Raw genomic sequence first — 26,119 nt, 5'->3', positions numbered from 1 at the left:
CAAGAGCATGAAGCATGTGGATTTGGATACATAGTCGTCCGTTGTGACGGTGAAACGAAATCTCCAGTAGTATACAGGGGTCCTGACGCGGTTGAAAGGTTTCTAAAGTGTTTGCAGGAGGAAGAAGAAATTATTAGGAACGCGTTGTATAGAATCGCTCCCATGCGTATGACCCAAGCCGACAGGTTAGCTCACTCCCGTAGCATTAACTGTCACGTGTGTGACTCACCACTTAACGGTGATTCGGTGAGAGATCACTGTCACATAGGACATTCAACATTCAACCGTAGTAAGATATTCGATAACGACCTGGCTGCCATACACATGAAGAAAAGTCACATAAAATTAAACCGGCCTGTTTACGTGGGGATGAGCATCCTCGATTTATCCAAACACCTGATGTACGACTTTTACTACAACGAGCTGAAGAAACAGTACGACGACAGGTGTGAAGTGCTGTACACTGACACAGATTCCCTGCTGATGGAGATTCGAACCGAGGACGTGTATGAGGACATGAAAAAACACCTCGATTTGTATGACACCAGTGACTACCCCAAGGACCATACCATACACAGCACGGTAAATAAAAAGGTCCTAGGTAAGATGAAGGACGAGTGTGCAGGCACGTCCATAGCCGAGTACATAGGGTTGAGGCCTAAGATGTACTCCATACTGAAAGCCGACAATAGTGAAATCCGGAAGGCTAAGGGTGTTAAGAAGTACGTGGTGAAACAACACATCAAACACGCCAGATTCAAGGAATCCTGTTCAAAACCCGTACCTTTAAACATAAAATAAACACACTTAGAAGTGATAGTCATAGGATATATGGGCTGACAATAAACAAGACGTCCCTGTCGCCTATGGATACTAAACGTTGGATAGCTATTGATGGGATAAACACGTACGCGTACGGGCATGAGAAAATTGAACCAAGAACGGAACCAGAAAAAGTTTGAGGCTATTTACTATAGCCCGCGTGGGTACTGGAAAGGAGCTAGCGCTGTAGATAAGCTGGCTAAAATGGCGCGAGTACCGCCGGAGGAAGCCAAAGCGTGGCTTGAAAAACAAGCCCTGTGGCAGATCTATTTGCCACCACCACGCTACGTGCCTAGAAGGAAGTTCGGTATTAACATACCTAATAGCGTTCACCAGGCAGACCTACTGTTCCTACCCCACGACAAGAGATACAAGTATGCCTTAACCGTAGTGGACGTAGCCAGTCGCTACAAGGAAGCCGAGCCCTTGACCACGAAAGATTCGGTCCAGGTAGCCAGAGGATTCGAACGTATATACAAACGCAGTCCGCTGACGTGGCCAACAGAGCTGCAAGTTGACCCAGGGCGGGAGTTCATGGGTGCCGTGTCACAACTGCTAGCCAAACACGATACAAAGGTCAGGCGTGGCACGGCCGGAGCCCATCGCAGCCAAGCCATAGTTGAGAGATTCAATAGGACTTTGGCTGAGCGCTTATTCGGACATCAGTATGCGAGAGAGATGGCTGCCCCAGGGAAGCGATCGACTGAATGGGTCACGAGGTTACCTAAGGTGGTGTCGGCAATCAACCATGAAGTCACTCGTCTCACCGGTAAAAAGCCGGCAGACGCTATAAAATTAAAATCGATAGCAGCAGAGCCGGCCGCTCCTTTGCGTGGGAAGGAGAAACAAATCAAGATAGGTCTCTAGTGAGATATTTATACGAGCCTGGGGAACACGAGGGTGATACTCGGAAACGAGCTACTGATCCTATATGGTCAGTCAAAACTTACAACATAGATAAAGTAGACATCAAAGCCGACGAACCTAACTTGTACTACTTAATGGATGGTCCCGGCAGAGGGTTTGTAAAAGAAGAATTATTAATCATACCGTATGACACAGTATTACCTCCTGTCAACACGACATAGAGGCAAGATACCCGGTGGAGTTCGTATCCCACTATAGTAGAGGTAATGGTAGCAAGAGATAAGGGTCCCCAACTAAAGTCTTATTTGTGAAATAAAGCTTTGTAGAGGGGTAGTAGAGGGTAATGGGAAGGGTCCGACTAAAGCTTTATCTATTAAATGAAGCTTTAGATTACCCTGGTCCAGAATTCTCATTCCCCTATACTACTACATCATGTACTGAAACAGTCTGAAGTGTACAGAATTAGTCAACCAATTGACTGACCAGTGTCTTACTGTTGTATATAACAAGGACTTGGGGGTTTTTTTAAAAAAAGGAAAAAAGGAGAGTGAATTGTATTTGAACTGACTATTATTTTCTGTGATTCTCCAGAAGATGTGGAAAGGTGAAGCAACATGAGGAGTATTTACTGTGATGTTTTATATATATTTTTATAGTCATATATGTAGAAAAAAGAAGAAGTGATTGTCAGTCTCGTTTAATATACAGGATAAGTAAATTATTTTAATCTTAAGGAAAAGAGGGAATGTAGTGTACTGGTGATAATTAGTTGTGTCGCTAGTATGATCTGGGTGACCGGAAGCGGCATGGCCTGTAGGGGGATTCGGGAATAAAGTATGGGACTGTCAAGACGTGTCTCTTATCTGTGCATGTGAGGAACCCTGCCCTGGCAAACACTACAGTTGGCATTATGAATCAGAATGAAAATGAACAAAGCCGAAATCGCCATGACTTAAATAGGCAGTTTTACAACAAAAACATCCGGGAAGGGAGCTAACTCCTGCTTTTTTTAAAATCCGGAAAATATTGGATTTTTCAATGGGCAGATAATGCGGTGATTCAAAAGGGCAGAGAGCTAAATGAAAAGGGCAGAGCGCTGAATAAAAAGGGCAAGGCGCTGCGCCCTGCCAAATATGCCTGGGGGAAACACTAGTTCTTATTGTGATAATGTAGATGCATTTTATGGATGAATGTGATCGGTTGATTAGATAATTACCTGTAAGACATCCTGTATTTGTATCTCATCTAGGAGTAACCCACCATGCCTTCCCAATCCTGTCACATGTCGTTCAGCTTCCTTTGACATCCAGGATAGATTTTCTTCAACAAATCCAGTTGTTTGTTTGAGTTCTTGTAATACCTTAGTAATCTTTCAGGAGGCAGGACAAGAAATGCACTGTTTATCAGATCTTTATAAGCCTGTGGTGAACGACAATACAACGCAAATACAGACAATACAACGCAAATACAGACAATACAACGCAAATACAGGCATATTGTAATGACTCTGGGATCCCATCTCCTTTGATGCTTGTCAAGTCCTTCTTTGCAATTTCGTAGCTGTGAATTCATGAGAACTCTCAAGTTCTCAGGTGCAGCAGACAGAAGACTCTCCAATATTTGAAGCATATCTTGATGGTCCTCTTGTGCAAGTTCAAGAGATGGGTTGAGTTTGTTTTCTGAGAATTGTTGATGTGTCATCGAAGAAGGGTGACTGTCTTCGGTCTGTGCTGTAGTTGTGCAGTGAGATTTTTGGTGATTATTATTGTCCCTGAGCTCTGACAGTGAATGCTTGGTATCTCCTTGCTTTTGTGAAGATGCATGACTTGAAATTATATTGCTAGTTTTCTGAACAGATTTAATGTTGGGTTCAGGGGAAGTTTTAGGTTTGCTGCATGATTTTTTGGATAAATTGTTTATGCATTTGAAACACTGTCCATCTACTGCATTCCAGTTGAAAACAATAACACAGGAGTTTGCACGTGTGTGATACTCTATTGCATTCTCATCGTGAAGTTTGGACCACTGTTCATTAACCACACGGCTGGACTTTAGCAAGTCACATTCTTGTTCATTAGTGATACCTTTGCATAGTTTGAGTTTTTGTACAGCATGAATGGTGTATTCTCGCGAGGAGATGCTTTTTCAAATCCATATTGCTCATGATCAATAACATGACCTCTGATTTTTACTTCAAAGGTACATCCAAATTTCAGTTCAACATTTTGAATGTTTCCATCTATCACTGTTTCCAAAGGGTACTTGATGAAGATATTAGTATCTGCTAATGAAATAGAACAGCTCTCTGGCAGTGTGAGTTTGTGACTTTCATCATTCATTTTGACACTGGCCTGATAAGTTTGGAATTGTTTCTTATTTTGTTTCCGTTTCTTAATCACCATATTGGGGAATAACACTGGAAGCAATTTGAAAAAATGACTGTTTACTACAGATTGAATGTGCCGCTGCTTTTCGTTCCTCTGAATATTTGTCATAGATTTCATTACTTGTCAGGAACTGGGAATCAATTGTGCTGCACTCAATAGATGTAACCAACCTGAAATGATAGTACACATGTTGTAGAAGTATCAGTAACATAAAAAGTGGACAGTAAACTCTCATCACAAGTTTCATTCCTGTTCCATAATATTACTATTACTGGCATATTTCTTGGAGTTTATTTAATCCAATATCATTTTAAAATGTGCTAATATAATTTTGTTTTTCTACTTTCACAATTAAGGTCACAATATATGTATCAAATTAATTAACTCAAAAAAGTACTTCTGTCTTATAACATTCTAAAGACAGATTATCTTTTTTTCTTATCCCACTTGGTGGTTAATGCAAAATGTGATGAGCTACAGAGCCCATGACCCTATTTTATGTGTAGTTGTCAATGTGACAGATTCTTTGCGGTAGGGGAGACTGTTGTCTTTTATGTGAAAGACCAGTTCTCACCGAGTGATAATAAGTTTCCACCCCTTTTTAACTATATAGACTATTGTAACAATACCTAAGGAAAGCGTTCCAGCTGTAGATCAAGACAATCTTATAATAAGGAAAGTGCAATCTGTTGGCAAAGTCCATGTTCTTATGAAATATTTTTCTGTTTCAGGAAAATGGTGCAAGCCCTCGAGCCCAAAAAAGTTGCTGTAACAGCTTTGACAGGGATTGCCAGCCTGCAATAGGGAGAAAGGGGGGGGGGGGGATGGGAGACACTAAACACCAATGGTGTGGGTATATGGATGGCAGATATTCAGCCACTGAACTTGAGGATCTCCTTCTACAGAATGATGTCTTTCAGGATGCAAGGCAGAACATCTTAACAACAGAGGTCCTCACTATTGATGAACTTGGCATGATGAGTCGCAAGATGTTTGAGGTAATAGAAAATGTGTGTTCTGCAATCAGAAATGACAAGAGACCTTTTGGAGGGCTTCAAATAATAGCATCAGGTGACTGCAAAGCAAAGACTGCTTCAAAATATACGGGTTACTGAAATTAGTAGCCAAACTGAGGACAAGGCAAGTTTGTCAGAGATAGACTTTAAGCAGTTTTCCTCCAGAGGTCTGATGCACATCTCAGATCAAACATTCAGTGTTTTCCTGCAGTTGCATGCTTTCATTCAGAGTCAAACAAGTTTCCATCATCTACATTTGCAACATGGAAACATTCATGGCACATTACAGGTGGCAATCATGGCCCATTCTGAATTGCTAGAAATGTGGTTAGAACTCTTCATATCAGCTGAATCAAGTGAAGGGAATGAAGATGATTCCTTAGAAGGTCTGTACTCTTTACTCACTGATTTGTATTTTGATGTGTGTGACCATTACCTGAAAATATCTCTTGTGGATAAGGTCAAATCATTTAAGGCAGCACTACCTCGCAAAAAGAAACAAGCATTAAGATCAAAAGTAGTTGCTTTAACAGATGGACCATCTACCAGTAAAAGACAACGTCGTTGAGTATGTCACGGTTGAGACCATATTATTATCAACAACAATATTGTTGCAGAGGATATTTAAATGAGGTCCGTCTGACCAACCGTCTGTCTGTCAGGTTTCCAGATCATCAACTCGAAAACCATTGAATATTTATTCATGAAACTCTGTACATGTATCAAGCTACTAGTAAAGGTATGCCTTTTGCTATGTATGAATTTATGGCAATTGGATATTTTCTGTTTCCATACCAACAGGATGGACATAGACTGGAGATGAGGATAGGCTTTGTTTCTGGATAGTAAATCAAAAACCTTTCAATATATATTTATGAAACTTTGCAAATGTATCAGTCAAGCAGCGAAGAAGAGCCTTTTGCTATTTGGGGATTTTTGATTTTCTGTGGTTCTTTATTGCTTTTGTTTCCTTGGAAACTAATTCAACTTTGAGTCCAGACAAGGCTAGACTTTGTTACTGACCAGTGCTCTTTTATTTTATTGACTCAAGAAGCCCTGGAAAAAAATGACATCATTCAAAGAAATGAAAATTACAATGAATTAACAATAGAAACATTTTGACATGAAAGATATTTTTCGTACAGAAGCGAGGGAAGTACGTTGCCAACCTTTGTTCGCTTGGCTCGCATATACGAAGACTGGTCATTTTCTATTTGTTGCCCAACCCTGTTTGCGCTACAGCTTACGCTACAGTGTGCCTGTGGTTGCTGAAGGGCCTTTGTTGGATTCCCTGGCATTTGCTAGGACAGACGCAGCAGTTCTACGGTGTTCCTGATTTCCTTGTGCTCTGTTACCATGGGGCTTGGGCTTGTATGCTGAATGGTCTCCTTTGTAATAAACTAAAACTAAATCGGGGATATCTGGATGGCGGAATTCCTGTTTGCTGAACGGTGGTGGGACTTCTTCAGAATCTACTGTAAAGTAATATTTCTTGAGTATTTGCTTGCCAGCTTTTATCGTTTTTGAGCCTTGAATTTTCCACCTACCACCCACCTTAGTGGTTGAGCGTCTCTACGACTGATTCCGATGCTTCAAGCTATCTGAGGCCAAAACATCGTTGAACACTTTGCAAACATTTCTGACACACCACTTAGACGTGTTTGATGTTAATGACCATCAAAGACTTTTTCAAGTTATAAATTATATATGTTATGATAAACACCTGATTGTACATTAGACGTCCACATGTTATTATGGAATTAGTTGTATGGAAACTGTAACATATTCAACATCCGGGTCATAATGGCAGCTGATATGCGGTAAAAACAAACGTGAGTTTTGTGCCAATGTGGTCATGAAATAGATATGAAACTGTTCGCTTATATGATTTTATATGTATGTTATGCCATCTATGAATGTTAATAAATGAAAACAAGTATGTATTGTTAGTATTTTTTATTTCTGTGAATATTTTTACATACGATGAAGATAACTAGATCTACCATTTCTGATATGCATGCAACAGTATGACGATCATGACATTTAGTAAACATTGATATTTTCACACAAATACATAAATCCGACATTTTCATTAATCCGACATTTTCGCTAATCCGACATATTTCTCTGCAACCACAAGTGTCGGATTAACGAGAGTTGACTGTATATTGATCTGCTCGGACGTCAACTGAAAAGAAATAGGATCTTGTATCAGTGCTCTGTAGTGACTTGAAACAGTTGCAGACTTGAATAATGAGCTGAATACTTACACTTTTTGTTGGGGTCGCAACCGGTCGAGATCAGGTACACTTCCGTACCCTTTGGTCTGCATGGTGGAGTGAATGTTATTCGCTCGTGTTCTGGATGTTCTGAAAAGTATTAATGAACATTTCATACATCTGAGGACAAATTGGAGTTTTGATGCTTTGAACATTGATTAGTGTCTGGTAGAGTGTGGTATACGTAGGACATTTTATTATGGTGCTGCAGAACGTGTCTCACCAAATATAGAAAGAACTTCATGGGCTTTGGGTTCTGTATCCTTTATAAGATAGATAGGCACATCACTGCCGCCGTAAAGCATCGAGGAATCCTGAAAAATATCCATACATAAGTAATGTCACATACACATACACGCTATATTTCTTTGAGTGGCATTTTAGAAGTTGAGGAGTACAATATAGAACAAGCTTTATTGATAACAACTTCTTTTTATTCGTGAGTGCGACGTTTCGATACAGATACTTGTACCGTTGTCAAGCATTGAATTGAAACGTCGCACTCACGAATAAAAAGAAGTTGTTATCCATAAAGTTTGTTCTATACAATATAACGCTAATATTTACTGGACTTCATAATTCGTTAAAATAAAGAATGCATGATACCTTATGTGTTGCAAGTATCGTACCTTCACTGGCTGCTTACTGGTGGTGGGCCGGGAAGCAGCTGTCAGTTGGGACTGGAAAGAAGAAGACGTGGTTTTAAAGAAGACAGTTTTTGGAAATAACAATATTATTGTTCAGGAAAATCAGATGTTTATGAGAATTGTTGGTATTGCATATCTCACCTTGTCCGCCATCTAATTCCGGGGACGCACTGCTGCATGTACAAGGGGTGGAAAGTCGACCTGCAGTAGATAGTAATGTTTACATGGTTACAAAAACAACAACGAATTAATGATACTAAGTTGTATGTTATATACGATTTTCCTATATGTACCTCAGAAGTGATATCCAGTGAAGCTGTGACGCCCACAGATTTTTCTTCTCAGGCTTGTGCGTAAGTCACTCTCGACGTGGTAGAAGTCGTTGGTGTAGTGGGAGTTATCAACGGTAGTCTAGTGGGATTATTCAACGGTTGCGTACACTGGACAAAAGGAGCAATCGGTTGTAACTGGCATTGTCATCTTGGACAGAATAATTCATGTTTAGCTTGCTATGCTTATTAAACAGATATATAAGTTAGAGAATGGGTGATATAAGGTTTGACTTTGAATTTACCTATAGATGTTCATGTCAGTAGAAGAACAAACCTGTGAAATACAGCAAACGGGTGACAGCCGAAACAACACAACACAGTATTATCATTGATGCCTTATGGATGTTACCATTTGTCCGAAAACAGAGCAGAAATTTAAATACACATCTGTACTGAAAGTAAGTACACGGTAAATGAAAGTTCTGCATCAAACCGGAGACTTGGCCTTATGGCACATTAATATACTAAGTATTTGATGAATGCAAACAATAATCCCTATCTGAATAACATACCACCCAAAGAGCACAGATAATATCTGAAGCCAGTTGCTTCTGTCCTGCTGGTCTCAGGTGAAGCCCATCGCAGGCAATGAACTCCTGCCTTACTCTCCCGGAAGACATGAAGTTAGGGTGGCCGACATAGGTCAATCCATTCTCACCGCAAAGGTGTTTCACTTTCTCGTTGAGGGAATCCTGATTTCCACGGCCTTGTCGCCGTCTATTCCGGTATCTTGGGGTGACACCGGAAAGGAGTACCACAGCTCTGTGTAACATAGCATACAAAACATTAATATGTGCATCCACCAGATCGTTTTCCCACCCGCTGAAATCTGAAAAATGGAATTTATCTAAAAAATAATCTGTGGTCGGATACTGCCTTGGACGTTTGACCTCACTTTGCAACCGCTCGTATAAGTAAATGTCACATGAAAAGAAGTTGTTATCCATAAAAACGTAACATGTATTCAAATGTTCGATTGAGCTTGACAGTTTTTAAACGGGTGCATAAAACTAGGTGACATACCGTGGGTTCTGTTTCCTTATAATGTCAACCAGTTTCGCGAAGTTGTCCAACACCTGCCCAGGCGTCCTAGGCATGTACGCCAGGTCATTGATCCCAATGTGGACGATAATGAACTGGAAACAATGTTGAATTAAAACTCACTTCAGAAATGACACGAGTTGGGCGATCAAAACATAAGATACGCTTTTTAGCATCCGGTATCCACAAAGATGGGTATATTACGACTACGCGCGTGAAATAATCTTCATTCTGTGCACAATCCGACATTCTTCAACTGTTTCCTACCTTAAAGTTCTCCATGTCCCAAAAGAGATCGGGAATGTCAGCCACCTTGGCTCCGGACAGACACCTTGTCACGATCCCTTCTTTCGGCGTATAACGTCCAACATACTTCAGCAACGATTCGCCAACCAGTAATGCAGACATTTTCAGTTCAGATGATTTGAAAATAGGCTGCTACTGATGATGATGATGATGATTTAGGGTTTAACGTCGGCTTTTAGCTGTAGCCAATGTCGCCGACGGGGTAGGTGGGAGGTAAGATAATAATAAATAGGTTTAAAATAAGGAGTAAACCACCGTACCCAAAAAAATATAAATGCTGGGGCATTAACCTAAGTGGAATTTTGCAGTGAAAAACTTTGAAAACATGAGAAAAAATAAATAAAAAGCCGATGTTATGAAGGGAAAGGGAAAGAAATACACTTGAGTTTATTAGTGATAGGAAATAGAGTTATTGTTAAATAGGCCCAACATTTTCATCATTACTATGGTGGGAGGGGGGATAATAAGGAAGTATAGCATAGTGGGGCCTGTATAGGAATGCAGGTAAGCTGCATAATTAGTATAAGGGGATTTAATAAGGAAAGAAAAATGGGTTAAGTTGGTTGGGGGTGGGGACGGGGGGTGAGGTGGGAGCGAAGAAGGCTGTGGGTAAGGGGCCGTGGCTGTCGGTGAAGATTGCAGGTAAGCTGGCTTGGGTGGATGGCATTGACCTTGCGTTAGAGGGGTTGGGCTGCTTTGTTTACGTTTTAGTGGAGTGTGATTGGCTAGGGGATGGGCGCGGACCTGGCAGCGGATTTAGAGCACTATAGATGAATGAAATTGACTCCCAGGTCTAAATGTGTAGGCATGTGCTGGTGATAGAATGATAGTATGGGTAAGTGGAATTTTGACGCCTGATCTAAATATGTAAGCTAGAAGTGAGTGGTAATGAGAGGGTTTGTTTGGGAGGTTCTAAATTTTTTGGAGTAGGTTAGAGTTTTGTAGGAAAGTGGCTATGGCATGGAAGATATTGGGCGGATTGTGGGGGTTGAGAAGGAGGTGTATGTTATTGTGGTATTTCGTGGGAATGTTGTTGTGTAATTGCTTAATGTTTGTTTGTTGCAGCTGGCAATGTGTGAATATGTGGTTTATGTCTTCATGGGAGTTGCAATGTGTGCATAGTCCATCCGGGTGTCTGTTTTGTTTATAGAGTGTGTAATTTAAGTTTGTAATGCCTGTGATTAGCCTGGTTATTGCTGTGTCTATGTTTTTGATATTTGAGTATGTTGTGGCAAGAAACACATTAGTCTGATATACACTCTCACCAAAGTTTATTTCCGTTTTCGTTATGTCTATCGTTGTTGTAGCTTTGCATTAAGTACATACGTTGTATCGTTGTATACAAACAGTTGACGAGAGGTTCAGAGAAACTATAAAGGAGAAACAAAATACGTGTTTAGTATACAATCCAAACCTGAACCTAATAAAGTGTACAAATATTCAAAATCCATATTTTCTAAATAAGCATTAATTGAATCAAATGTATTTTCTCTTAACTCGTTTTGGACATAGAAGCAACATAAATTCAAGAAATAACTCACATCTGTGTTCTGCCATAACTCAATGTGTGCTGCTGTCAACATGGAGGCCTTCTGTCTGACTGAGCCCATGTGCTTCTGATCATGTGATCAGATTGCCAGGATGTGAATTATGTTTTAAATTTGCAAAAGTTTAGGCAGCAACCTGGCTTTGAACTTGCAACCTGTGTGTTCATGAATATTAGCGTAAGCGGTTCCAGTGAACAATCCTTTACACCACAAGCACTTGTACAGATGTGTTGACAATTGTAAAATATTAAATTTAACTTTTACTTTAAATTAAATAAACTAAATTGAGAGGCTAAACTTAGTGTTCTGCACGTACAGAGTATGTGGGGATTTTTTTAATTGGAGATTTAATAATGGAGGTGACCCAGGTTGATTTGTTTGTGTTGATGTTGTGTTGGAAGCTTGAATTTGATATGTTAGTTTTGATGAGTTTTTTTATTTCTGATTTGGATGTGTGGAAATTGAGATTTGGTGATATATATGGATGTGGCGAGTTTGGCTGCGGTGTCTGCGGTGTCGTTTCCTGTGATGTTTGAGTGGCTGGGTATCCAAGTGAATGTGATATTTTTGTTTGAGCGTGCGAGCGAGTCTGTTTGGATTACTATATTGTGTATGAGGTCTGGACGAGATTTAGAGTGCATGTTGTGAAGTTGTTTGATAGAATTGAGTGAATCAGTTAAGATGAGGAAGTTTGTTTGGGGGAGGGTGGGTATTAGGTGAAGTGCAGTGAGGATGGCAGTGAGTTCAGCAGTGTTTATTGTGGTGTGGTTGGTATAGTGGAAATTAGTTGTGATGGGAGGGGTTTGTTGAACATGTATGCCTATAGGCCTGTGGTTTTGTTTGTGTTGATTGATGCATCTGTATATATGTGAGTGTGGGTGGGGTAGTTTGTATTTATGTAGTTTTTTGTGATATTAGTTATGTTGGTTTGATGGGTGTCTTTGGGTAGTTGTTTGAGGATTGTGTCAAGGGACATGTCTGTGGTGGGTGGGGTTTGTCGTGAATGTAGCTTGTAATGGGAGGTGTGTGTTGAATGGTGTTTAGCTGTTGTGCATGTAGCAGACTGTATAAGTGAGTAAGGCATGATGCTTTAAATGGGTTTGATTTGAACTTTTTAAGTGTAGATTTCTTAATGTTTTTATATTTGTTTGTGATTAGTTTAAATATTGGGTTGTGTTGGGCCCCAGCCCAGTAAGTGAGTGTAATGGTTTGGTTTATTCTTTGTGTGTGATTGAAGAGGTGCCTGTGAGTAGAAGTAATGTGTTAAGAGAGGTACCACCCTCCTTCCGAGAGCTAATTTGAGGGCTTTAAATTGAATGGAATTAAGTTTTTGAAGATTATGGGAGGTGAGGTTGTGGAGAATCAGGGCGGCGTAGTCCAATCTCGATAATATGAGAGTTTTATATATATGTTGATGAGGGTATGTTTGTCGGCACCCCAGTTTGTGCCGCTGATGGCTCTCTCATTAAGTTTAGATCTTTGACATGAATTGACCAAGTTATTAATATGGGGTGTCCATGTCAGATGGCAGTCGAAAGTTACTCCTAGAAAATTTGGCTTCTTTTTAATTCAGTTTCTTGGTTATTTAGGTGGAGTTTGGGGTATAATTTTGCATATACTCTGTTTTGAATAATATGCCCACGGTTTTTTTTTAACGTTGATGTGAAACCCCCATTTTGGGCCCAGTTTTGAATGGAGTTTAGCATTTTTGAATTTTGAGCGATGCCTGTTTAACTGAGGTGGAGGAGGTCCAAAATGAAATATCGTCTGCAAAATTTGGCAGTTGTGATTTCTGGCCATTTATCTGGAAAAATGTCATTAATCATGAAGTTGAATAAAGTTAGGGATAATATGCTCCCCTAGAGTCCATTTTCTAGGGGTATGGGTCCGAGATGGTGTTGTGAGATTTGATTGTTATTTGTCTGTCGTTTAGGAAAGAGTGAATGAAATTTAAAATTCGACCGTGTATGGCATGTTTTGAAGTTTTGTAGTAGGCCGTTGTGCCAAACCATGTCGAATGCCTTACTGAAATCAATAAAAATGGCCATAGTGTATTGTTTCTGAGCTTGTGCTACTTTGATATCTTGTTCTAAATGTAGAATGTGGTCTAAAAGTTTGTCGATTTGGAGTAAAGCCGCCTGGTCCCTCCTTAAGTAAGTTGTTTGTTAAAATAAGGTGTTTGGAGCCTGTTGTTTACAATTGTCTCTAAGGTTTTACAGAGGTGGGAGGTAAGAGAGATGGGGCGGTATGAGCTCAGGCTCGCTGTTGGGTTTCCTGGTTTGAGGATTGGTACCACTCTGGCTGTTTTCCAAGTGTTGGGGATAGTTCCTGTGGTCCAGATATGGTTAAAGAGGGGTAAGTGTGAGGTTATGCATGTTGGGGGTAGTTTATTTAGCATTGTGTATGTAATGGTATCTGGACCTGGGGCTTAGGCTGATTGTTTGTTTTAGTGCGGATTTGAGTTCACGTATGTTGATAATTTTATTTATGGGTTGGTCAGTGTGAGGAGGTTGTGGGGTGTAGGGGGTGGTTTTGATAGTGTTTTGGAAGGTGGGTGAGTAGTTGGTGGAGCTGCTTGTAGTCGAGAATTGGGCAGCAAATGCATTTGCTTTATCTTTGTTTGTGGTTAGGTCTGGAAAGTTGGGTGAAATGGGTTTTTAGAAATGCCCTTTATGGCTTTTAAATTTATTCCACATGGTCCTGGATTTTCGATGCGATTGCCTGAGGGTAGAACAGAATTTCCTCCAATGGGTGATTTTTGCTGCCTTGATAATTTGTTTAGTTTTGTTACGTAGTTGTTTAGCTAAATGTAATTTGGAACGGTCCCTTTTTTGATTGATTAAGGGCCTTTTTCTAGCCTTTCTGGCATTTATAATTTCATGGCTCGACCACGGGACTGTTTTTTGTGCGGGTTAAACCGAAAAGTGGGAATGCATTTATCTGTGATATTTAGGATAGTGTTTGTAAGATTACTGTTAAAATGTGTTTTATATCGGGGCTGTAGATGGATGAGGTGTTTACTTTGGCTGCATAGTATTGTGAATTTTTCCAATCCGCTTTTTATTAATGTTGTATCTAGTTTCTGTGGGTGTGGGTGGAGGAGTGGTGGTTGGTGAGGTGGGGATGTGTGAAGTTATAGTGATTTTAATGGGGCAGTGGTCGCTGCCCCAGGTGTCGCTGTGTACCTCCCATATGCAAGCTTGTGTTAGTTTGGGGTGTGGTGAAGGTGATGTCTATGGCTGTGGGTGAGAGGAGGTGGGAAGAGGGTAACGGGTGGGCTGGTTGTCATTAAGGAAGTGAGGTTGTGTTGGCCCAGCCAGTCGGCGAGGCGGGTTCCGTTAATATCTGTGTGGGGTCTTGTGTGCCCCACAGTGGGTGATGTGCATTGAAGTCTCCGAGTAAAATGGTATTGGGGGCTATGAATGTGGAGAGAATTGCCAAATCTTGGGGAGTGATTTTGATATTAGGACTTCTGTAGACATTAATAATGGTGATTTCTTTGTCGTTTAGTTTAGTGTTTATAGCCAGGACTCGAGGTTGGTAACAGGAATTTGCAAAATGGTATAATTAAACTTTTCTGCAATGTAAATGCCCACTCCACCCCACCTCCCCCACCCCACTTCAGGGGCCTGGGTGGATTAGGTGGCCGAGGTCTATCCTTCCGAATGAAATTGTAGCCTGGTATTTTGAAGGCGTTTTGGGTGATAATCTGGTTTCTTGGAGAGCCATAACATCGGGGAAATTTTGTTATGGGCTATGAGTGCCTTAAGCCCATGCCCATGAGCTCGAGACCATTACAATTCCACTTGAATGAGTGCCATGGTAACTGTAATTTGGAATACAATTTGAATAAATACCATGGTGTGGGGCATGAATTTGAAAAAGAGGGATTTAGTGCTTTAGTAGAGGCTTTGTTGTGTTTAAAAGGTGTTTTTGATGGCAATAAGGAGACTGGCTAGGCTTTTATGGTACAGTTTGGCTTTGTGGGCGAGTGTGTGTAGTTTTGCTGTGGGTTTTCCATGAGTATGGCTGCGGTGATGAATTCTATTATCTTGTTTAAGTTTTGGTGAAGCTTTTGTGGTGTGAGAGTAAGTGTGGGTTTGGGGTGGGTGCTGGGTGTGTTTGGACAGTGGGGGTTGGGTTTGATTGTGGGTTTGGATGTGGGTGGTTTGTGTTGGGGATGTTGGGGAGGGGGGTGAGGTTTTAGGGCGTGTTTGTTTGGGGGCAGTTGGGGTGGGTGGGGAGGAGAGGTTGTTTTGATGGTTGTGGTTTATGGCGGGTTTGGGGAGGTGGAGGTGGGGGTTGGATTTGCGAGCAGGGGAGGCGTGCTTTGGGATGGGGGAGGGGTGAATAGAATGACGAGTTAGGGGAGGAGGAGGTGTAGGGGAAGATGATGAGGCTGAGAGAGGATGGAGTTGTATGCGAGTATTGGGCGTGCTGGTTTGGGCAGGTCGGTGTTTTTAATGTGTTTGTTGAGCCTGAGTATGTGCTTTTGTTTAATGGGACATGTAGCGGTGTGGCCGGGTGTGTTGCAGTGAATGCAATATTTTTGTTGGCGACATTCATCTAGTGTATGTGTGTCCGACCCGCATTTTGGACAGAGCATGGGGAGCTTGCATGAATCTGAGATGTGTGAATATGAAAAGCAGTATTTACATTGTTGTGGGTTTTTTCGTGTTGGGTGTACTTTGTAAGAGAGGGCGCCAAATATAATAATGGGTGGGAAGAGTAGTGGTTTCTGAAATGTAAGGAAGGTTGTTTGTGTGTTAGGGTTATAGGTGGTGGAAGTTGTCTGTTGTTGATTGCTCTGAAGTTGGTGATTTTGGTTGGTTGGGGATGGTGTTTGCGATGTCAATGTAGTGTTTGATGTCTGTTTCCGTTTCCCTTGTGTCTATGTAGATGACCCCTGTATAGATGTTTGCCAGCGTGGATATTGCCAGTTGATTTGCTTGCCGTCAATCAGTGTGTGTTTAAGCGTGTGTGTTTAGTGCTTGTTTGTAGGTGAATGTGATTTTAAAGCCCCGGCCACAATTGTTTATGTACTAGTATCTGTATTGTATGTTGTGCTGTTTGGAGGCAAAGGGCGAATTTGTTGATAGAGTATGTGTGATTGAGCGGAGTGTGTGTGTGTTGGTTGCAAAAGGCTAGTAATATGAGCTTATTGTCTTGGGCTTGGGGTGGGGTGGCTTTGTCGCATGTTTTTTGTTGGATTGTGAGCTTTCAGAGGGAGAGAGATGTGCGGGCGTTTATTGATTTGGTTGTGTTGCGTTTCGGGGCTGGGACGCTGGGGGTGGTGATTTTGATGTTTGGAGGGATGGGAGTAGGGAATCGATGTCGATTCCGGAAGTTTATGGGGATGGGGTCCATTTGAATTGGGGAGGTAAGGGGTGGGAACTCTTTTGATGGAGTGGAGAATAGTGAAGTTGGGAGGGGTGGGGATGCCATGGGGTGTAGAATGGCGGGATGGGGGAGGGGGCTGGGATTGAGGGGCCGGGGGTGTGGGTTGGGGTAGAGTACACAATATACAAAATGGAAATATAAAACAAATTTACATGGAAAAACATATATACAAATGATAGGAAAGAAAAAAAAAGGTATGGTTTGCAGCGAGCTACGGTTCAAAAGTTCAAAAAGTTTGATAGGAGGATGAACAGGTAACACTTGCGTGTTCCCCTGGCCCTGGGGCCACGGTGCGGCGACCGGTAGAGTGTCTCTCTTGGTTTCACTTAGCTGTGATCAGAAGAGAGGAGGGTTGGAAGGGCGAAGCCAGCTTGGCTGTGATGAGATAAAACGGCGATCGGTGCGGGCGCGTACAAGATGACCAGCCCGAGGGCAGTAAGAATCGTAATGTGAGGTGTGAGGCTGCTACTGCCCAGCTCAGCCAGTTTTATATGGATGCATTTGGAGAAAGTTAGGCGAGACACTGTGAAAACATTTGAATGAAAACATACTTCACCCACTGCTCTCTCTAATACTTCTATTGTCCGTATGCGCGTTCAGGAAAACAGGATTATCTGAAACGCTTGAAGTTTACAAGATCCGGAAACGGCATCTCCGAGTAACCTTTGGCAAAGCTCTCACAGTGAAAACAATGTTCTCCCGAGCCTGAGCTGGGCAAGCAACACAGTATCATTGCCGTGGGTGTGTTTTCATACTTTCGTATGTTCAAATTATATAACCATAACATCTCATACGGCAAGTCATTTTAGCTGATACCTTCTTGATATTTATTACATTACTGATATATGTTCAAATCATGTAATGAATAGCTTCAGCCGGCTCTCTATATCTGTACTAGTATGAATTGATGTTTATACTGTGGAAACTGTACGGAGAACATCCTGTATTCGAACCACTAAAAAACCCCCACCTATTTCAAGCATTTCATGTCATGTAATTGGGTATAATATCTTCTGATATTTATTAAGTTAATTATATGTGTAAATCATATCACGAATAGCTTCAGCCTGCCATCTGTATCGGTACTAGTATTCATTAATGCTTATACTCTGGAACATGTACGAAGAACATCCCATACGCAGCATAACACGAATGGAAGCATAAATAATTAAATATATATAATAGAACAAATGTCTCATTTTTAGGATTTCGAATTTAGTCAGTGATTACATGCCCATCTGTGATAAACGTTATGGAAGAAACGGTGGAGTAATCAATAACACTGAATTACACTGGAACGGTAATTAAGGGCAACAATGGAGTATGTTAATTGAATCAACACCTAGCTGATTGTAATTAGACAAGGGGCAATTAAGCAAAGCTGGATACAGGTGTATTAATTTCATTAGCCCGCACAGAGCAAGATTCAACACCGGGCTTCACTTTAAGCAACGTGTTAGATTCAAATACATGTACAAAGCTTTGAGCCTCAATAAAGATGTATTTAGGTAGATATAATACCAATCTATTGCTTTAAACTAATTTCAAGATACATCTGTGAGGTTTAAGGTGCGTTTGAGAGCCTGGACCAAGCCGGACCGAAAGCTTGTGATACTGTGTCTTTGTTGAGAATGTATAGAAAATAGGGCTTCACTTTAAGCAACGTGCATGTGTTGTTTCAAATACAACGGTTTGAGACTCTGTAAAGACGTTTTTAGGTAGATATAATACAAATCTATGGATATAAACACATTTCAAGATACATGTCTGAGGTTTAGGTTGTTTTTGACAGCACGGGCTAAGTCGGGCTGAACAGACACCTAAACACTTTTGATTGAGGCTATATTGTGAATGGAGAGAGGAAGGGCTTCACTTTAACGAACCAGTTATCTTTACATGTGGCATTTTGTAACATCACACGGTGATATTTAGGTAGATATAATACTAATCTATGGATTTAAACACAAATCAGGATACATGTGTGGGTTTTAAGGTTTTTGAGAGTCCGGGCCAACCGGACCGAACGCTTTGATACTGTGTCTTTGTTGAGAATATGTAGAAAAGAGAGCTTCACTTTCAGCAACGTTTTTGCTTCAAATACTATGCTTTGAGACTCTGTAAAGTGATATGTAGGTAGTGTTGAGACCTTTGTGCTGCCCCTTTATTCGACAACAGCCAAGAAGAGTCATCTTGCAGCACAACAATGCAAGGTCTCACACCGCCAGAATTGTTGGAGAATATCTAGAATATTGCCTTGGCCAACGCGTTTCGCAGATATGAAACCCCATTGGACGTCTCTGGGATCATCTTGATTTTCAGATGAAACAACAGGAATGGGAACAGACCCCTTGGACTTTTGGAACAGGAATCCTCCTGACCTTATCTGCCGACTGTCGCCATGAATGAGGAGACGTGTGTTGGCTTGTGAGGACATCCGCTCGCTATTGATGTGACTCCTGTCTCTTTTGACCCCCGTGATTTGATTTGAGTAACTGGCAGTTTTAACTCACTCACTTCAGAGGTGACCTGGGGGAGTCAAACTATTCTTTCTCATGTGAAATATATTCACGCGTGGATATTCAGTCACTGCATGGATATGATGGTTGTTGTAAGTTTGGACTGACTCATTAAGACGTGTTGAGGATAGAGTTCAGTTGTAACCGTTTTGTTTAAACATCTTGTCTTGTACTCATACCCAAAACCTAAAATCTCGTTACAGAGGCAACCAACCTTGATTGCTTACAACTGCACCATAGACTTCGACTTCACAAAGGGTAAGAGGCCCTCGTCTTGAAATTCGGATGAACTGAGCTTCTGTGCTTTTAGCAAAGGACACATTGACCACATTTCTGACGGACCTTCATGGAATACAGACGAGCTGGCGTTTGTACAAGACCCTCCACCACTGTCTTGTCAAGTCTTTCTGAAACCAAAATGTTCAGATGATAAAGGTATGGTGGCACATAGTCACACATCAGTCAAACTAAAGTAACGTAGATAACGGTAATTGGTTAAACTGGTGACAGGAACAATTCTGGTTTTAAACTTTGCATTCATTTGGTTTGGTTACTGATTATCGATCGTTCGAATTGTCTGCTCCATGACTCTAAAACAACATAGGCGCTTACCTTGAATCTTTTCTCTGTTGTATATCACGATTGGGTTGATTGTGTATACGTGGTTGAGATCAACGATCCACCATTGATGACGTCTCAAGTTCGTGTGGGGTACATGTGCCGTTCTCGTAGAAAGGGTTAGGGTTACCATCCACTGCAGCCTTAGCCTTCCCACGTCGGTCACGGTGGAGGGCTGAATTGTGCCAGGCTGCCCAAACGCCATCTTTCTCCCTGTAGTTTCTGCATAATGTGAAGCAAATAAACCAGCGTTGCCTGGATACAATGCCTACGAATCCATGTACGTACATCAAAACGTGGAATCATTGCTGAGCTGAAGATCATTTTGTTCAGGTATATACAGAAACATTCAGGGGACGATGACACTTCTCATACAAGCAGCACTGCTGTACAAGAAACACTGGAAGGCCTTGTTTTTTATCGTGTGTCTGACTTTGCAATGGAATAATCAATAATCACAAATGTATGTATGCAGAGGGGCACATACAAAATATGTCATGAAATCGGTCAGACTACATCGCAGAAGCACAATACACCTGCCTTTCCACAAGATGGTCAAGAACTTCTCCCCAATCAAATTGAGAAATCAGTTTAATATTAATGACATTGTATTTACCAAGCCCAAAACATTTGCCACTTTGAAAAAGATTCAACAAGGAGATAGCAAACAATATTTTAACTGACATATTAGTAAATGATAAAACACATTCAGGTATAACCAATCCTCATAGAAGCGATCTATAGTACTTTGAATGTTCCTTACAAGAAGGATTCCTGTGGCTTGGTCAAACAAAGACTCTTACCCTGAACACATACTGTGTCACCACTATGTTTCTCCACACATCGAGTGCCAGGTCCGCAGTTCATGAGGGAGCAAGCACCTGCTGAAACCTAAACATTACAGATGCTCAGCACAATTTCAGCGGTTACGTGTGTCATTCGTTTGCATGAACAGCATTTGTGGAGGAGAAACTGGTTTCATTGTATTGTTTTCTCAGTGAACAGTTTCTGGTTCAGCTTTATCTCCGAGAAGTGTAATTCAGTATGTTAGTGGAGAGAGATATGGGGTACAGTAGGGATGCTTAACTTTTAACAAATACCTTGGGTCATCACTGATTCTCAAAACCATTGTTTTGCCTACTTACGTCAATGAAATCTGTTTTCAGCACATTCACTTTTTATTTTCGTTTGACATGACATGGGTTTGGATACCATGCCTTTTACAAAGAACACAGAAGACTTTTCATAAATGTATTGCCTGGTAAAATATTGTGAGCGAGCGAATGAGTTACAATTTATAGTCACAGCGGCAGTTTTCATCCACAGCGTGAATATGAGTAGCTATAAAAAGTACATTAATCATCGTTCTTTTCACCAGAGACTATCCATAATCAATCCATGAAGCAAAGGCACTGTAAAGTTCACATGGACCCCAACATGGGAACATACCTTTAGTTGTTGGCTATATATGGACCGTTGTATATTGATATGTCATTATGTTTGCTGATTAATGATTGTAAATATATTCCACTAACGGCTATCAACTAGTTTTCAATCGTGCCTGTGAAAATCTAGTTACTATACTGCCCATCGCTGACAGGTTTCGTAGTTAAACTATAGTTTGTGTTTATATAGAAACCCTCGTCACGATATGGCTGAAATATTGCCAATTTGACCTTAAATTTGAACTCAACACGCTCACTCGCTAATTTATCAAAGCAACTATAAGCCTTGCAAACCTATAAAAGCGCCACTCTCAATGGATCCAGAGCCAACAAAACCAAATGACAGTTCAAACCGTACAGCAACACCAACACTTATATATACATCTCTTAAATATAATAAAAGCTATGTATTCTGATTCTCTCCTATGTCTTCAGACAATTAAAGCTATTTTCTGAATCCACTTCTAGTCGAATTCTTAAATTATGTAATGATATTTCTGTTGGCAAATGCGACATCGTCTTCTGCTGGTTACCCAGCCATGTTGGAATTAACAAAATGGCCGATTCCGCTAGCCCTGCTAAAGCATCACTCAACAAATCTGTGGCACCACTTCTAATCCCATGAAGTGGCGACGAACCTGTCATTAGATGTTACATAAAGGACCCAATGCAGAAGAAGTGGGACACCCAATCAGGAATAAATAGATTTTATTACACTTTCGGTTTACATTACAATTATCGGTTTACACCTACTTGTCTGTTCATATTTGATTAGATAATTATTCAACAGTGTCATATTGGCGACAGCAGACACACTAATTTGCATGTATTAAAGGTGAGACTCCTCCATTTCGTATCCTTCCATCGCAATGGATAACTATTTGAAATCATCATTTATGAAGGATATTCTTTGATATTAGTTCTTATTTAATAATTGATTTTGTAAGAGAAATAGGAATATTTGATAAAATTTTGAAAACATATGTATTGTAAAACAGTAAGAACCATTTCAATTTGAAAGAATACAACAATAACTGAGATTGTTAGTGGCTGTACCTTCAAAGGGGTTTAAGTACCGTAATATAATTGTCCCCTGAAGAAGTAATGTAAATCCCTTCAATGTATTTTTTCATTCCTAATTTTTATAATAGTATAGATGTTCTCTCAATGGTTGGCTAATTTCTCAATAATCGCCAACACTTGAAAGATTCATGTTAATCCAGCTAGGTGCCAAGCGGGTAGCAGGAGTACGTACGGTACTCCTGCTGCTAACCAACTAGCATAATAATACATCCACATGGCCACTCAATGGTGATCTACCTTCAGTTGCTGGCAATATATAGCCCGTTGTCATATTGTTTTGTTCTGAATAGTTATATACCTTTTTAAGAAACATGCTAGTCTTAAATGGTGTTTTTCTGCAATAATCTAGTTATTTCACTTTACTTCGTCGAGATAAATTAGACGATCTCTATGATCTCTTCAACTGGCATTTTTGAAATTGATGAGAGTAACTGTGGGGAAGTTTATTGATGACACGTCCTAGAATGATGATCTACCTTCAGTTGTTGGCGATCCTAAGCCCTATTTAATATTGTCTTGTCCTAATTTGAAATCCTATTTTAGAGATACACGCTAGTTTTATTTCTTATTACTGCGATATACTAGTTGGTTTTACTTTTCGTCGTCGACAGGTTTTCTTATTTGCGCATTTATCATGAATTTCTAACTATTTTTACCCACGATAGGGCTGAAATACTGCCGCTGTGACTGTAAACTTTAACTCACTCACTCACTTATTGATGACAAAACTCTTTATTTCGGTAGATATTTTTACCGTTATCAGCAAGAGACTGCATCATGATCTAAAAAGAAAAAAATGTCATCCATAAAGTATCCTGCCGTTCTACGTTTTGTGAAAGTATGACACGGTATGACTGGAATATTGCAGATGTAACTATACATCCTCACTCCTCGAAAACTTTACATGTATATGCCTGAGCATGAACGTCAATTGAAAGCACAAAAAACAACCAAGCATACAAATTTGTACAAAATCAATATTTATAATCAGATAAGCAATATTGTGAAACCGGGTTGGATTTCGTCTTCAGCAACCCATGTTTGTCGTAAGAGTAATCCACGGGATTTGGTGATGTGGCTCGCTGACACATGTATTATATCTAATTGCAAGCATCGATGCTCATGTTGTTGATCGCTGGATTGTCTGGTCCAGACTAGATTATTTACAGATCGCCGCCATTGAGCTGGAATATTGCTGGAGTGCGGTGTTAAACAACAAACAACCATGAAAAAATAATTAAAAGCTCAATAACGATCATGGACATTTTTGCTGGGAGATTAAAAGCCACCCTGACAGTTCCACATATTTACCCCGAGGATTCTAGATACCCTAACGACCATTTATATTCTCACATGAGGAAGAAATTACTCACTTCGTTTCCTTTCTTTTGATAAATAACATATCCCTCCTCAGCCAGTTCCGCTTCATCCTTGTAAGAAATACTGCACGCTAAGTTTTCAATGTTATATGCAAAACTCATTCAGGAGCCTCTTTGAATGCATTTCAGGTTGCATAGCTTCATTCCAATACCATACACTACATTCCTGTTCCATTGCTTGTCCATTTTGAAGGAGCATACATGTAAGGAATAGTAGTTCCATCTTCTGAAGATTCGGAGGTTCAAGACACAGACACAGCCAACGTGTATAAAATTCTCGCAATGTATCAAACGTCCTTGGGGATGCAGATAAAGCTTGCCGGAGGCTTTTGTTTTAGATTTAGCGAGATGCGGTACCTTCTCAAATTTGCTTGGAAAACTCATAAGTATTAATTCTATGTGTACCTAAAAGTCCAGGCAGTAATGTTTAATACATGCGATCTATTTGCTAACCTTTAGACGTTAGTAATATTGTAAAGGAGCCAGTGAAGATAGCAGCTTTATCTTGAACAGACCGGATGATTCTTAAATGAATCGGATCTGCTGGGATAGATTATCAAGAATAATTATACTGCATGTGTATCTCAAGCCGTGCAGTGATATATAGTAACTACTTCGACCATGTAATCAGTTTGCTAAACCTTAGAAAAAGTCTATGCTGGATGTCATGTAAAACCTTGTAGTATTCAGACGTGTATTGAAGGCGATGGGTATTTATTTCATTGCATCCTCACGAGTTAAGAGAGAGTGAGTGACTTAAACTCACGTTATCAAGCAAGCGATAACGGTGTTAGAGCCTATACCAAAAGTCGCAAATGAGCTCATTAAAATGTTTTCATAAGAACAGAGAGATGCTGGAAATACTTCTCCTTGAAAGTTTTATGGGATGCACTTAAAAACTATAATTGAAAAGTCAAGAGGTAACAATATAGAAATACAAGAATGGCTTGAATATTTCAAGGGTCTTTTCAGTGATAAGGAAATTGCTGTCGACACACAGTGAAATGTGCAATTTGATAGTGATGTCGTTTTTTCCTCACATATCTTCCAATAACCCGAGTCGAAAAGATATATATGTTATTAAAGAGTTTAAAATGAATTATGAGTGAGTGAGTTAAAATTTAAAGTCTCATCGGCAGTATTTCAGCCATATCGTGACCAATTAAGTTGTACATTTATGATGAGTTAAAATCAAATTCAGATAATATACTTACATGTCCGCAAAGAGACGGTAAATGACTAGAATATCACAGTTATAAACGTAAAACTAGTATGAAAATAAAAGATATCATAATTATGAAAAGACAATACAATATATAAAACAAGCTACAGGTTGCCAACAACTGAAAGGTAGATCACCATACTAGGGACCATGGGTACTTACAGTACATTTGCTTCCTCCATGGACCCTAACTGGATTTACACATCCCTTCAGCCGTTAGCAGTTTAGATAAATTTAGCCATACATTAAAAAGACACATATTGAACGATTAAAAAGTTTAGAGTTTTAAATTAATTTGAATGTTTTGGAACTTACATGCCTTACACAGGGGGACCCACGTATAAGGAAATGTAACAGTTTCACTTGTGTCATGTATAACGTTGTCCTTTTGAGGAGCCGTGTAATATAATTATCAAAGTTCAAGATCACGGTTTAATAGACATTATCTTTCAGCTGTTGTGTTATATTATGGTATGCATTATTCAGACTATGCCCCCAAAGTAGCCTTGTTTACAGCACATAGAGACAACGACGACAACGCCGTCACTCTGAGAGACAAGGAAAATGACTTCAGTCAGAGGTACAACGTCAACAATGACTTCAGTCAGAGGGACAACGACAGCAATGACTTCAGTCTGTGGGACAATGACAGCAATGACTTCAGTCAGAGGGACAACGACAGCCATAACGTCAGTCTGAGGGACGACGACAGCAATGACTTCAGTCTGAGGTACAACGACAGCAATGACTTCAGTCAGAGGGACAATGACAGCCATAACGTCAGTCTGAGGGACGACGACAGCAATGACTTCAGTCTGAGGGACAACGACAGCAATGACTTCAGTCTGAAAGACAATGACAGCAATGACTTCAGTCTGAGGGACAACGACAGCAATAACTTCAGTCTGAGGGACAACGACGTGCAATAACTTCAGTCAGAGGGACAACGACAGCCATAACGTCAGTCTGAGGGACGACGACAGCAATGAATTCAGTCTGAGGGACAACGACAGCAATGACTTCAGTCTGACGGACAACGACCTGATTGTTGGTTTGAAGAACGTGATATTGTGAGTAAAAGCACTAAAATAGACGGTTTGTGTGCCAACGTCTCACAAACCATCACGTCACTGTGTGAAATCAACATGTTTTGTCCTGTTAGACTTTACCTGATTCACTCAGCCAGCACGGCTTTCACGAACAACTTTCCAT

At 40.4% G+C, this 26,119-nt stretch overlaps 3 protein-coding genes across 4 annotated transcripts; 1 reads left to right on the top strand and 2 right to left on the bottom strand.

Moving 5' to 3' along the window:
* Nucleotides 1-7,170: 7,170 nt before the first annotated feature.
* On the bottom strand, nucleotides 7,171-8,390 carry LOC124277449. 2 transcript variants are annotated; one of them, XM_046713147.1, is made up of 6 exons: nucleotides 8,312-8,390; nucleotides 8,160-8,219; nucleotides 8,001-8,051; nucleotides 7,595-7,685; nucleotides 7,363-7,461; nucleotides 7,171-7,280 (listed from the first exon to the last, which is right to left on the bottom strand). In XM_046713147.1, exons 2-6 carry the CDS (start codon nucleotides 8,169-8,171, stop codon nucleotides 7,240-7,242), a joined length of 294 nt encoding a protein of 97 aa, XP_046569103.1. In that variant the 5' UTR covers nucleotides 8,172-8,219; nucleotides 8,312-8,390; the 3' UTR covers nucleotides 7,171-7,239. The 2 variants fall into 2 exon arrangements, with proteins under 2 accessions (XP_046569103.1, XP_046569102.1); XM_046713146.1 differs by having other exon boundaries at nucleotides 7,226-7,461.
* Nucleotides 8,357-9,498, bottom strand: LOC124277448. The gene is made up of 3 exons (XM_046713145.1): nucleotides 9,374-9,498; nucleotides 8,863-9,112; nucleotides 8,357-8,458 (listed from the first exon to the last, which is right to left on the bottom strand). The coding sequence occupies exons 1-3, from the start codon at nucleotides 9,445-9,447 to the stop codon at nucleotides 8,360-8,362; spliced, it is 423 nt and encodes a 140-aa protein (XP_046569101.1). The 5' UTR covers nucleotides 9,448-9,498; the 3' UTR covers nucleotides 8,357-8,359.
* A 15,882-nt stretch (nucleotides 9,499-25,380) lies between these two features.
* On the top strand, nucleotides 25,381-25,836 carry LOC124277451 (dentin sialophosphoprotein-like). The gene has a single exon (XM_046713148.1). It carries the CDS (start codon nucleotides 25,381-25,383, stop codon nucleotides 25,834-25,836), a length of 456 nt encoding a protein of 151 aa, XP_046569104.1.
* The last annotated feature ends 283 nt before the right edge of the window (nucleotides 25,837-26,119 follow it).

The sequence above is a fragment of the Haliotis rubra genome, unplaced genomic scaffold (genome assembly GCF_003918875.1).
Source record: "Haliotis rubra isolate DU_JTF1 unplaced genomic scaffold, ASM391887v1 Scf2210, whole genome shotgun sequence".
Lineage (NCBI taxonomy): Eukaryota > Metazoa > Mollusca > Gastropoda > Lepetellida > Haliotidae > Haliotis > Haliotis rubra.
Note: the sequence above shows the minus strand (reverse complement) of the source record. Positions and strands in the feature narration are given on the sequence as shown.